Source organism: Chlorocebus sabaeus, chromosome 18 (assembly GCF_047675955.1).
Source record: "Chlorocebus sabaeus isolate Y175 chromosome 18, mChlSab1.0.hap1, whole genome shotgun sequence".
NCBI classification, from domain to species: Eukaryota; Metazoa; Chordata; class Mammalia; order Primates; family Cercopithecidae; genus Chlorocebus; species Chlorocebus sabaeus.
The window spans coordinates 64491840-64504974 of record NC_132921.1 but is presented as its reverse complement, the minus strand read 5'-3'; the positions used below and the strand labels follow the sequence as shown (position 1 = coordinate 64504974).

Sequence of the window (13135 nt, the reverse complement as noted above, 5' to 3'; positions counted from 1 at the left end):
GCAAATATTGGTAGAGGGTGAGTATCCCTAATCTAAAAATCAGAAACAAGAAATGTTCCAAAATTCAAAACATTTGAGCGCAGATATGACATATAAGGGAAATGCTCATTGAAGGATTTCCAATTTCTAATGAAAGATTTTTGGATTAGGGATGCTAAACTGGTAAATATAATGCAAATATTCCAAAATAATAAAAAAACTCACAAAAAAACAAAATCCAAAACACTTCAGGTCCCAACCATTTTCAATAAGGGATACTCAACCTGTAATACTATGGGAGCCAATCTTCCCCATAGCTAATTCTATAATTGCCATTTTGTTTTTTCTGTAACAACAGTTTAAATAATTTCCAATTATAAAGATAGGTTAACATCATTATAGTTTTTTAACAAGATAACTTTCACGAAGCTTCCAATTTTAAAAAGAAAAACACTTATCTATTCAGTAGGGAAGAAACAACCTTATTTATTAACGGCCTGCATATTTAGAAAGGGTTTAAAAACACATACATTTCCTGGGACACAAACTTACCAAATGTATGTCCTTACAAAATAACTTCACAGATTAATAGTCTTGAACTTACACAAAGACATATATATGACATACATTAGGTTAATATACATTTCAAATGTTTTTGCAGCAACTTTCTACCAGAAAGTACATTAATGTGAGAATGTATGTTCTCTTTAATCCCTTAAAAATAGTAATAAAAAGTTACAAAATAATGTAAATGTAAAATTAAGGCTGAGACTACATATTCTAGTATTAATAAATCAAACAGTAGTTATAAAACTTGGTGTTGCTGAATATTATATATATATGTGTATATATATATACACAGGATAAGTCTTTTGAAATTTGAAATGCTACCACTGTCACAAGTTCACTCACCGATTTAATGTTGTTCTGGGTATCTTAACATTTCAATTCCCAAACACCTGTGCTTTTAAAATTTTTATCCTGAATTCTGCATTGAGTTTCCTCACATATTTACAATTAAATATCTAGCCTCTAGAACCTCCCTTACACAGAAGACAAAACATCTTTGTTAAATAAATTCACGCAAAAGTAATAAAAAGGTTTTCAAGAAATAGTTCTAACATGTTCATTATATTTATACTGAAAAATAGTACACATACTTTTCTTCAGGATTAATAAATGCCATGTGCCAGTTTTACAGTCACTGCCATATTAGCACATTTTCCTCTTACACATTTGCAAGGTAATGACAACCAAAGGGCATAACGTCTGGAATAATTCCAGTAGATCCATAATGTCCAGTAAGATTCATAAAATTGAATGGTTGTTTCCAGTCCCATCTGAATCAAAATGGAAATTCATGCCCAGGTACTTGTATTGTCCCCAGAAATACTCAGTCTGGAAGTCACCCTCTTGGTCTTCTGAAACAGAGATGCAGAAAGTAGGGCATTCTTATTGAGACCAATGGCCTCTTCTCTCTGTCACCTCTCACACATCTGTTTTGGTTATAATCCTGGTCAAAGGGGAAAGAAAACAAAGTTTTATGTACCAAAGGTTCCCCTTCCTTGAACTCCCTCATCACACCTGGATGCTTAAATATCTAATGAAACCATATTCTCTTAATTATAATTCTTGGTATAAACAGATTTAATTAAATCCTTATATACAATCATTTCCTTCACATGTATGCAAAACAAGCCCCCAAATAAAAGTAGTTAACACACACACACAGTATATAATGTATATAATCTGTATCACAGTGTTTTGAAATGGTATTATCTCAGACCCAAATTCTGCAGATTTTTGCTTTTCACCCCCTTTTCCTTAAATGAACTTATTATTTTATAAGAACAGGAATTATAATGCTTATTACAGAAAAGTAACAAAGACAAGCAAAATAAAACATAATTTTCATAATCCCATTCATATAGAGATTAACACAGTGAACACCTTGATATATGTACCTACAGATTTAAAAAATTCAGATATATCTAAATATTTTCTAATAGTTCCCTGAACTGCCATCTCCAAATAGAAGATACATATTTTTATTTATTTATTTATTTATTTATTTATTTATTTATTTATTTATTTATTTTTGAGACGGAGTCTTGCTCTGTCGCCCAGGCTGGAGTGCAATGGCCTGATCTCAGCTCACTGCAAGCTCCGCCTCCCGGGTTTACGCCATTCTCCTGCCTCAGCCTCCCGAGTGGCTGGGACTACAGGCGCCGCCACCTCGCCCAGCTAGTTTTTTGTATTTTTTAAGTAGAGATGGGGTTTCACTGTGTTAGCCAGGATGGTCTCGATCTCCTGACCTCGCGATCCACCCATCTCGGCCTCCCAAAGTGCTGGGATTACAGGCTTGAGCCACCGCGCCCGGCCAGAAGATACATATTTTTAACAGAACTAATTTTTAATCTTTATAAGTGGAAAATGATTTAGAAAACTGAAGCCTCTTTTCAAGAAAACAATGGAGTCTACTGCATAGTATCATATATTGCTAAGCATATTTAATGAATTCTAAGATATTTTTTCACAATTAACATCTCTGAAATCCAGATGTACTTTATAATGTCGAGTTAACTGGCAATATTTTTCTTTAATGTTTCATAAAATGACATTTTCATAGTTAATGAAATCTTAAAGTTGAAACATAGTATGTGATCTGTAAGCGCTAACATATATTCAATATACATATGTAAATAAAAACATAAACATAAATATACAGAAACACATATAATGTACCTATTTCCTTTCCTACTATTAAATTTGTTCGATTGTATGGATGAAATATACCAATATTCAATACTGTTAAGATTTTTATTTCAAATGCTCTGACCTTTTGAGAGTGTGAGATTTATTAAAGATTTATAGAGAATAGGAAAAGACTGAGGATGAGAAAATCCCTAATAGTGATTTTAACAAATTTCCTGAAGATAATCAGGATGCAAAGGGGAGAAAGTCACAGCCCAGAATACACCAAATTTTCAACCTAAACTTCTAATACTGCCATCACAAAGTTAAACAAATGATAGCGTTGTGTGTGTGTGTGTGTCTCCCCATGTGCTAAAGGCTGCAGTGAAAATATGGTTCTTTGGCTCTCTAAAAACACTGACATTCTTTCTCCCTTTCCTTGACATGATACAGTATTACTATGAAGTGTCTTAGTGAGCATTTTGTCAGTCATTGTTGCTGGGCATTCAATTAATTTCATTCATCCCTGAGAAATTCTCTTCCACATGATAGCATTTCCTTCTCCATTTTCTTCTTTATTTTCTTCTTTCTAGATTCCTAATAGTCTGAATTGGTTCTCTGTCTTCTATCTCTTTTTGTATTTGGAAAGTTTTCTTTTTGACTTTAGTCCTCCTATTGAACTTTTTATTTCAGCAACAATATTTGTAATCTGTTTATTCATTCTTGTCCTGGCTCCTTTCTGCTACATAGTAATTACAATTTTATAAAAGAGATCTAGTCTGTTTACTAAATTGTCCTCCAGGTTGATTTTGGAACTCATCTTGAATTTTGTCTCTCATGTTGCTGGCTACCCTTATTTGTGTGATGATTCTTGGTTGTACAATTACATTTAAGAAAGAGGATTATGTTGCTAGCTGGAATTTCTTCTACTATCATAAAAATAGAACTGTTTTACCATCAAGTCTCTTCTCTGAGTGGGATTTGATGGTAACTATAACTGGGATAGGGCATAGCAAGGTCATGGGTCCACAGGTTTTGCTTTAAACATGTGGATGTTGGGTTGAGCATGGTGACTCAGGCCTGTAATCTCAGTACTTTGGGAGGCCGCAGCAGGACAGTAGCTTGAGACCAGCCTGGGCAACACAGCAAGACCCCATCTCTACAAAATAAATAAGTAAAAATTGTTGAATTAAAAAAATAAATAAATAAATGTGCAGGTGCAGAGCCAATTATCAGCATTTTGGTTCCCAGAGGCCAGCATTAGGTCCTAGTGTGCCAGCAAACTACCAAAAGCCAATATACCAACATTTAACTCATTTCCATTGTTACCTAACTTTGTAGTGGCATCTTTTCATGCCTGGTGACAAGGAAACAAAGCTTTCAAAGTTTGGGTTGAAAATCTGGTACATTCTAGGCTGTGGCTTCCTTTCTTTTTCCATTCTGTTCTGTCCTTTTTATTTGCCACTCACCCTGTTTGGGAAAGAGGACTCCCAAACGGAGAGTTGCTGGACTTCTCACTCTTTTGTTCTGACTCTGAGTTCATAGTGTTTCTGGGGCTAAATCAGGCAGACTGTCTCCTATTATTTCTAGACTATTTCCCAGTCCCTTCATCTCTAGTATATTCTAGCCTTGTTTCTATCCTGTTATCCCCAGAAAACCTTAATCAAATGTGATTGCAAAATGAAGACATGTTCGGACATGGAAGGGCTCCAAGTTATCTTTCTACACACTTTTTCTAAGGAATTTATAAAAGAGAGAAAGACATGGAATCCAATAAATAATGGATATAATCCAAGAGAGTAACTAAGGAAGACCCAGGATGACAGATTTACAGGAGGCCTGCACAGTTACTAGTCACTGGTACAGCAGGAAGATGATGTGATTAAAATACATAGGGAAAGAAAAAAAAAAGGTGGCAATTAAAACCTCCAGAAAAATCAACAACAAGAAAGAGTCTCAGTAACAACTGGAATAACACTTCATGTGATTTTAAGAATAACAGAGTAAGGAAGATTTATTTGAGCCTGATGTTTGGAGCTCTAACTGGTGGCCTAAGTAAGAGTCATGACATTAGACCTGTATAGAGAAGGAAATGTAATTCTAGCACACAAGTTTGCCTAGTACTGAACAATATTTACATAGTCACAATAATGTAATTTTTAAAAGGGTAGGCAACGACAGAGTAACTAAAAATTAACAGTTAAAACAAGGGTTGCCTCTGAAAGATGGAATAGAGGTAAGGATGCACAGGATACAAGATTTTATGATCATCACCTCTTTCTAGACCTGTGCTGTCCAGAACGGTAGCCACCAGCCATGTGTGGCTCCAGAGTACCTGCAATATAGCTAGTCCTAATTGAGATTTGCCGTCTTCTGAACTGTGAAGACTTTGTATTTTTTAAAAAAGAATGTAAAATAGCTCATTAATCATTTTTAACTTTGTTTACATGTAGAAATATTTTGGATATTGGGTTCAACAACATCTATTATTAAATGGCTTTTAGAAAATTTAAAATTATATATGTGACTCAATGTATAGTACAACACTGTAAAGTAAACCATTTGATATATGTATACACATGACTGATGATCATTAGATTACTAACAATATTATAAACTAAAAAACTCTCTCTGAATTGCTACAAAATCTTAATTAACAAGATCCAAATCAATGTCCATAGTAGTGCTGTAATAACTGGAAGGTCTAGGACAAATTTAGTGCTGAGACTGTGGCACAAAAACATGTACCTTACATCTTAGCCTAGAACTGCACCTGAGGAATTTCCTTAGTGGGAAGTGGGTTCTGGTCTCTTAAAAAAATAAACCCACTGTTTATAAAATACTGCTTTAAAAAATTATGAAAAACCTACATCAAAGCAGAGGGAATAATACAGTGAATTTCCTATTTCAAGCTTCAGTAATGAAAACATTTTGCCAAGTCTTGTTTTGATATCCTCTGCCACTTTATTTTCCTGGAGTATTTTAAGAGTATATCCCAGACACCATATTATTTAACCAATATAAGAACTTTCTACAAAGAAGAACTTTTATAAAGAAGAACTTTCTGTAACTATTTGGTAACCTGATAGTTCATACATATGTCTTTTCTATATGAATATATAAATTTTCAGAGTCACAAGCAAGTGCCCTACTAACCAGCAATGATGACCAATAAGGGATTTTTGCATCATTTTGAACTCATGATTTCTAAAAATCATATGTCTAAATCTACTGCAAAGAGTCTTTCTGATGCTAAATTGCCCCAACACACTTTGAATGATCAGCTTAATCATCTGTATACACCTCATGCCCATGAACACATCATTCACATGCCTACATGTGTGATACTCAAGAGATATCAATGAACTTAAAACAGAATTTTTTTGCAACATGATGGAGAAGTTTCATAATCTGGCCTCTGCCTCTGTGTTCAACAACAGTTTGGCTCTCTCCCTCTTGCATACCATGCCTTAGCCACTAACATCTTTTCAGTTCCTCAAACATGCCACATCTGTTATTTTCTTAGAGCATCATGCCTTCTTCCCAACCTCTGACTGAAACCAATCCCTATATGGCTGGTTCCTTCCCATGCTTCAGTTCTCTGTTTCAAAGCATCTCTCCTGACAACTGATATTGTTTCTCTATCATTTTCTATTACTTCATCATTTTTTCATTTCTTATTTTCTTTCTCTCTTTTTTTTTTGAGACGGAGTTACGCTCTTGTTGCCCAGACTGGAGTGCAATGGTGCGATCTTGGCTCACTGCAACCTCCGCCTCTTGGGTTCAAGCAATTCTCCTACCTCAGCCTCCCGAGTAGCTGTGATTACAGGCGTGCGCCACCATGCCCGGCTAATTTTTTGTATTTTTAGTAGAGACGGGGTTTCACCACGTTAGCCAGGATGGTCTCGATCTCCTGACCTCATGATCTGCCCACCTCAGCCTCCCAAAGTGCTGGGATTATAGGCGTGAGCCACTGTACCTGGCCTTTTCATTCCTTTAAATAGAAAAAAGCTTACTTTTTAAATTGTCCCTCTACTGCAGAGAATTACAGAATTCCAACGGAGGCAAGAACCATGTCAGTTTTATTCACCCAGCAACATATACCACAGAGAGAGATTTCAAATCTTTACTGAATAAATGTAGAATATGCAGATGGATAGGGCAAAGAATACCAATTCCAAACACCATAGTTTCAAGGGAATTCCTCTACAGTTGATATGAGAAAACATATTCAGGTAGAGTCTACCATTAAACCTTTTGAAATAATAAAAGAGAAACACCAGTACCATGATATCCTTCTGTGGGATGACTTTACTAACATTTCATCTAAAAGGGACAGTTTTCTTACTATGAAGTTAGGGTGGAAATGGCTGTGTTGGTTTTTTGGTGATCGAAATGGCATCTGATTCTCCAAAGCAAAAATTATAAGCAATTTTAAAATAAGCGATTTACAAATGGTTTTGCATATTCTATACTTATTAAGTTACTGATCCTATGAAAGAGAATGCAGTGAGCCAAACAATAGACAAGCAATTTGACTCTTAACAATGACTTTTAACATAATATAAAAATAAACTATTAACATTTCTAAATAACTAGCACAAGTTATTTAGAAGATTGAGTATCCTAAGAGAATATAATGCTTAAGTTTTATCTTCATTATTACTTTTTTTAAAAAATTTAAAATATTCTGGCTCAAGGGAAGAATTAGACATGAACGCATACTGTTTTTAAAGTATGATGACCCAGTCAGGCGCAGTGGCTCACGCCTGTAGTCCCAGCACTTTGGGAGGCCAAAGCGGGCAGGTCAGGAGTTTGAGACTAGCCTGGCCAACACAGTGAAACCCTATCTCTACAAAAAAAATACAAAAAATTAGCCGAGCATGGTGGTGCATGCCTGTAATGCCAGCTGCTCGGGAGGCTGAGGCACAAGGATCCCTTGAGCGCGGGAGGTGGAGGTTGCAGTGAACCAAGATTGTGCCACTGTACTCTAGCCTGGGTGACAGAGCAAGACTTCATCTCAAAAAAAAAAAAGTTATTGTGAGACCCAAAAACTTTGGTAAACTAACCAACCATAATTCTCAGGTCAAACTCACCTATTTTGTCTTGCAGCTTCTCGTCTCATTCTTTTAGGAGGAATTGGACAATCTGTCATCTCAACCTTTGGTGAATGACGCAATGAGTCATTACACTTACGTATGGGAGTCATACCTGTGAAGATGGAAAATGTAGAAAGTTAACCTTACAATAAAAACAATGGAATTATTATATGAGAGAAATGCAAACATGAATATGTCATAATTTATAGAAAATGATTTAAGAAAGAATACTGAGAATGCCTCTTACTCTTCTGGTGAAAGAACAGTTTATAACCATTTATCAGATAGGACTTGGAGGTTAAGAGTTTTTGTTAAGTTCTGAATCATCTGCATTCTTTTTTCTTACAGTTGGATTCTCATAAAAAATATTTATCTCCATATAAAGGAAGTAGAAGTTAACAAAAAGTGAAGACTTACCTAGTTTTTCCTCTATTAGTTTGAGATTTTTCTCATGTTCATCAAGTTCTTGCTTTTTCTTCTTCATATCCGGAGTGCGAAGGTACTCTAACTGACTGTTAAGATCCTTATTCACACTGTCTACTTTGCACACAGCAGAACGATACTGCTGAAGAAGATCTGTAAAGAAACCAAATGCATTTGACTAAATTACTGATATCAAACCAAACTCATGTTTTAGGGGAAAAAATGAGCAACACTGGGATTTGTGTTATGGTAACATATGGGATCTACTTTTAAAGCCACAAAACATTCAATATAAACAAATGAAATAAAAAAAGCATAGTTAAGATCCCAGCACAAACTTGTTAACTTTAACTTTCTTTCTTTGACTTAAGTTTACTTCTGTCAGGGAAGAGTTCTCTATATAAAAGTGCTCTGTTTTTACTGGATCACTCTCTCAAGCCAATGTTTATATCTTGTCCAATATTCAGTATTCAATATAATTCCATGTGGACATATTTGGCAGGGGGAAGGCAAATATATTAAATATTGTATTATTAGAAAATCACTACTTCCCAAATGAAAACTGATGAGTTACAGGGGGTTTCTAATAAAAAGATGTGTAAGTGTAACTGACAGTGAGCATGCTGTGGTTCAAACTTGGCAGCACTGCAACTCATTAATTCTTATTTTTTGTACTGTAAAAAAAGAAAATCATTGCTTCCAAAAAGCATGGCTATTATTTTTAAACACAGAATTTTTAGGCCGGGCGTGGTGGCTCACGTCTGTAATTCTAGCACTTTGTGAGGCTGAGGCGGGTGGATCGTGAGGTCAGGAGATCAAGACCATCCCTGGCTAACACAGTGAAACCCCGTCTCTACTAATAATACAAAAACAAAATTAGCCGGGCGTGGTGGCGGGTGTCTGTAGTCCTAGGAGGCTGAGGCAGGAGAATGGCGTGAACCCGGGAGATGGAGCTTGCAGTGAGCCGAGATCGTGCCACTGTACTCCAGCCTGGGTGACAGAGTGAGACTCTGTCAAAAAAAACATAGAATTTTTTAAAAACACACTCAGAAAAATACTTCACTTTCAAAAAACTTAACTTTCCTTACTTTGTCTAAAAATGTATTACATTATTCAAATTAATGACCTGGGAAAATGTCCACCATAGAATAGTATATAGAAAAGGACTATAAAACCAAATTGTTAGAATAATCCAACTTATTTTAAACTAATATACTCCCACATGTATAGACAAAAGGCTGAAAGGTGATACAATAAATTATTAACAATGTTTAATCTGTAGGTTTGGGAATTATGAGTTCTTTTAAAAATTCATGATGCTTGCCTGTATGTTCCAATTTTTTTCCACAATAATCAAGTGTTCTTTTTGCCATAAATTTTGAAATTCCAAAAAAGTATTATATTATTCAGGTTTGAGATTATTGCCTGTCTCCATGATTTACTAGACACTAAGTATTAAATAGTGACTATACTCTACACTAAGGGTTAGTAAACTACCACTCATGGGCCAAGAATGGTTTATTTCAGTTTTTTGTTTTTGTTTTTTAAGACAGGGTCTCACTCTGTCACCCAGGATGGAGTACAGTGACACAATCACTGCTCACTGCAGCCTCATCTTCGCAGGCTCAGGTGATTCTCCCATCTTAGCCTCCTAAATAGCTTGGACTACAGGCAAATTGGCCACCACACCTATCTAATTTTTGTAGAGACGGGGTTTCACTATGCTGTTCGACCTTTGGGAGGCCAAGGTGGGTGGACTGCTTGAGCCCAGGTTGGTCTTGAAATCCCAGGCTCAGGTGATCTGACCATCTTGTGCTCCCGAAGTGCTGGGATTACAGGAGTGAACCACTGGCCCATCCAGTTTAAAATGGTTAGATTTTAAATAGTTATATAAATATCTTCATAACATCATCCTTGATTTTGCCACTTGGTTTGCAAAACTTGAAACATTTAGCATCTGGATAAGACTCTAGTCACACATGAAGATGATCAATATCCATGGGAATGGACATATAAACATTCAAACACTTAACAAACATAAGTGGTTTATAAATAAAACTGTGGAAGAAATTATTTAAGAGTACAGAGTACATTAGGTGTAACATAAGATATTCTATACTTTAAGGGTCAAGAGTAGTGTTTTCAAAAGAAACCTACCCAATATTCTAGAAATCCACACTTAGAATGAGTGGCCAAATTACATGTACACATCTGTGTGTGCTTGTGAATATATTCATATTTAAATACAAATTCTATATGTGAAATTGAGTGATGATAAGACCCTTATGTTCCTTATGCTTTATGATTTATTGAGAACTTTATTCTGGTCTGACAGCACTTCTAATTCCACATTAAAACAATGTTTTCTTTTCTTTTCTTTTTTTTGAGATGGAGTCTCGCTCTCTCACCCAGGCTGGAGTGCAGTGGCACGATCTTGGGTCAATGCAAGCTCCACCTCCCGGGTTCATGCCCTTCTCCTGCCTCAGCCTCCCGGGTAGCTGGGATTACAGGCACCCACCACCACGCCCGGCTAATTTTTTTGTATTTTCAGTAGAGACAGGGTTTCACTGTGTTAGCCAGGATGGTCTCCATCTCCTGACCTCATGATCCACCCGCCCCAGCCTCCCAAACTGCTGGGATTACAGGCATGAACCACCAGGCCTGGCCTCAAGCAATGTTTTCTACATACATAAAATAATACTTATTTTTGTATGTAAATGAGTCACAATATTAAGATAGGCTATTTCAACGTGTCCAGGACAATGACTATGTAAAGCTACTAGAAACAACACAAAAGGATTGAAAGTATATCTGAAAGGCTGTTATCAGGTAAGCGTGTTAAGGACTGCCTAAACATGAGTTAATAGAAGGCTGAAGCAACTTTCTCACCACTGAAGGATTTATGCAGTTAGATGCATAGACTTTCCTAAATACTATTTAGTGCTCTTCAAACTTTGTGCTCCATATAATTCTAAGAAACTTATTGGCAAAAAAACTGATAAGCACTTATGCCTGGGAAAAACTACAAGAAAAAATACACCAGAACCTCTACTTTGACTTGCTTCAAATAACCCACCCAGGAAGAGGAGGATAGAGGCAAGCTGTGACAGGGTGGGTGTAAATGAAACAAGACTGGCTATGTTTTAATAATCAAAGCTAGGTGACAGGTCCATGAGAGATCATACTGCTCTATTCCCATAACAAAACAAAACACCCTTTCCCTGAAAGCCAGAGTGCTTAACTAATCTTTGTCACTATTCATAAAAATATTAAGAATGGCTTTATTTAAAAAACCATAATAATTGACTGTAATATTGACAGCTTAGTATTATAATAAATCAAGTATGAAAACAATAAAGTGTAAGTAATGTCTAACCTGGTCAGACATATAATATTTTAAAGTATATGAATATAATAAAAATGTTAATACTTTTGATGATGTCATGATTACAAACTATGTATTACAGCAGTCCCTCCTTTTCCTCATGGGACATGTTCCAACACCCCCAGTGGATGTCTGAAACTCCCAATGGATACTACTGAACTCTGTCTGTGTAGTCATGTGTTGCTTAATGATGGGGATGTGCTCTGAGCAATATTTCATTAGGTTATTTTGTCATTGAGTGAACACAACAGAGTGTACTTACACAAACCTACACGGTATATAGAGTCTACAATGCTCCTAGGGTATATGGTATGGCCCATTGCTCCAAGACTACAAACCTGTACAGCATGTGACAGTACTAAATACTGTAGGTAACTGTAACACAATGGTAAGCATTTGTGTATCTAAACATAGAAAAGGTAATCAACTCCATTATAATCTTATGGGTCCACTGTCTTACATACAGTCTGTCTTTGACAGCTCTAGGCAGCACATGAAAGTATTGCTTTTTTTTTTTTTAAGCAAATTTTATTTGTAAAGAAATATTTTTAACTCTATGAGCTCTTTTTGTACTTTACTGGTAAAGTTTAAAGGAGTAAATAACGGGAAATATTTGGGAATATAGTAGCTCTCAGTAAGTACAGTTTCAGATTTTACAATTCAATAAATATTTTGGAAATGATTTACTATTATAAAATTAAACTAAGAGTTCCGACTACTGTTTCATCTTCAGGGTGTTTCTTTCCAGCCTTGGGTGGTCTTCTCACATACATGCACTAATTAGTACTCAGCTGGATACTGAAGGGAGACCTACTGCATTTCCAGAGCTCTCTCTCAAAGGCAGCTCTTGCCTTCCCAGTAACCTGTCTGTGAACTATAGTTGTCTTGACCTTCCTGGACTCCCAGCCTGTTCTTCTCAACTTTGAGACTACTGAGCTTCTTCCTGGGTTCCCCCTTTCTGTTTTACACAGTCTGGAAAATCTCTCCAGGCAGTAAGCTGAAGCAACCATAGGGCTACTTCAATTGATTTATATTTCTCAAGAATCACCATTCTTCATTGCTTGACATCCAAAGTCTTGAAAACTGTTCTTTCACATAGTTTGCTCAGTGCTTTGTTTTTTTGAGACAGAGCCTCACTCTGCCATCCAGGTTGGAATGCAGTAGCACAATCACAGCTCACAGCAACCTCAGCCTCCCAAAGAAATGGGACTAAAAGAGCGAGCTACCAGGCCCAACTAATTATTTTATTTTCTGTAAAGATGAGGTGTCACTATATTGCCCAGGCTGGTCTCAAGCGATCCACCCATCTTGGCCTCCCAAAGCGCTGGGATTACAGGCGTGAGCCACTGTGCCTGGCCTCAGTGGTTTTTTTCTTTGGTTTGTTTCATGTAAGTTATTCCATCTTGGTGAGAAGCAGAAGTCTATGTTCTTAGGTATTCATTCATGTTTATTTTTCTCTGTATTTAAGGATCAAATATGTTTGGCTGCAGAAACACCTTTTAAAACTTATTTTTGTTGTTCTTGTATATGACTTTTTTCCTTTCCCATTGTATCT

At 36.2% G+C, this 13135-nt stretch overlaps 1 protein-coding gene across 2 annotated transcripts in view; it reads right to left on the bottom strand.

Moving 5' to 3' along the window:
• Positions 1–445: 445 nt before the first annotated feature.
• SMCHD1 (structural maintenance of chromosomes flexible hinge domain containing 1) overlaps positions 446–13135 on the bottom strand; it is a 148451-nt gene continuing 135761 nt past the window's right edge. For both annotated transcript variants that reach the window (XM_007974511.3, XM_037982471.2), the window contains 3 exons: positions 8190–8348; positions 7770–7884; positions 446–1492 (listed from right to left, as the gene is read on the bottom strand). In XM_007974511.3, coding sequence (XP_007972702.3) covers positions 1468–1492; positions 7770–7884; positions 8190–8348 — 299 coding nt within the window. In that variant the 3' untranslated portion in view covers positions 446–1467. The remainder of the gene's footprint in view (positions 1493–7769; positions 7885–8189; positions 8349–13135) is intronic.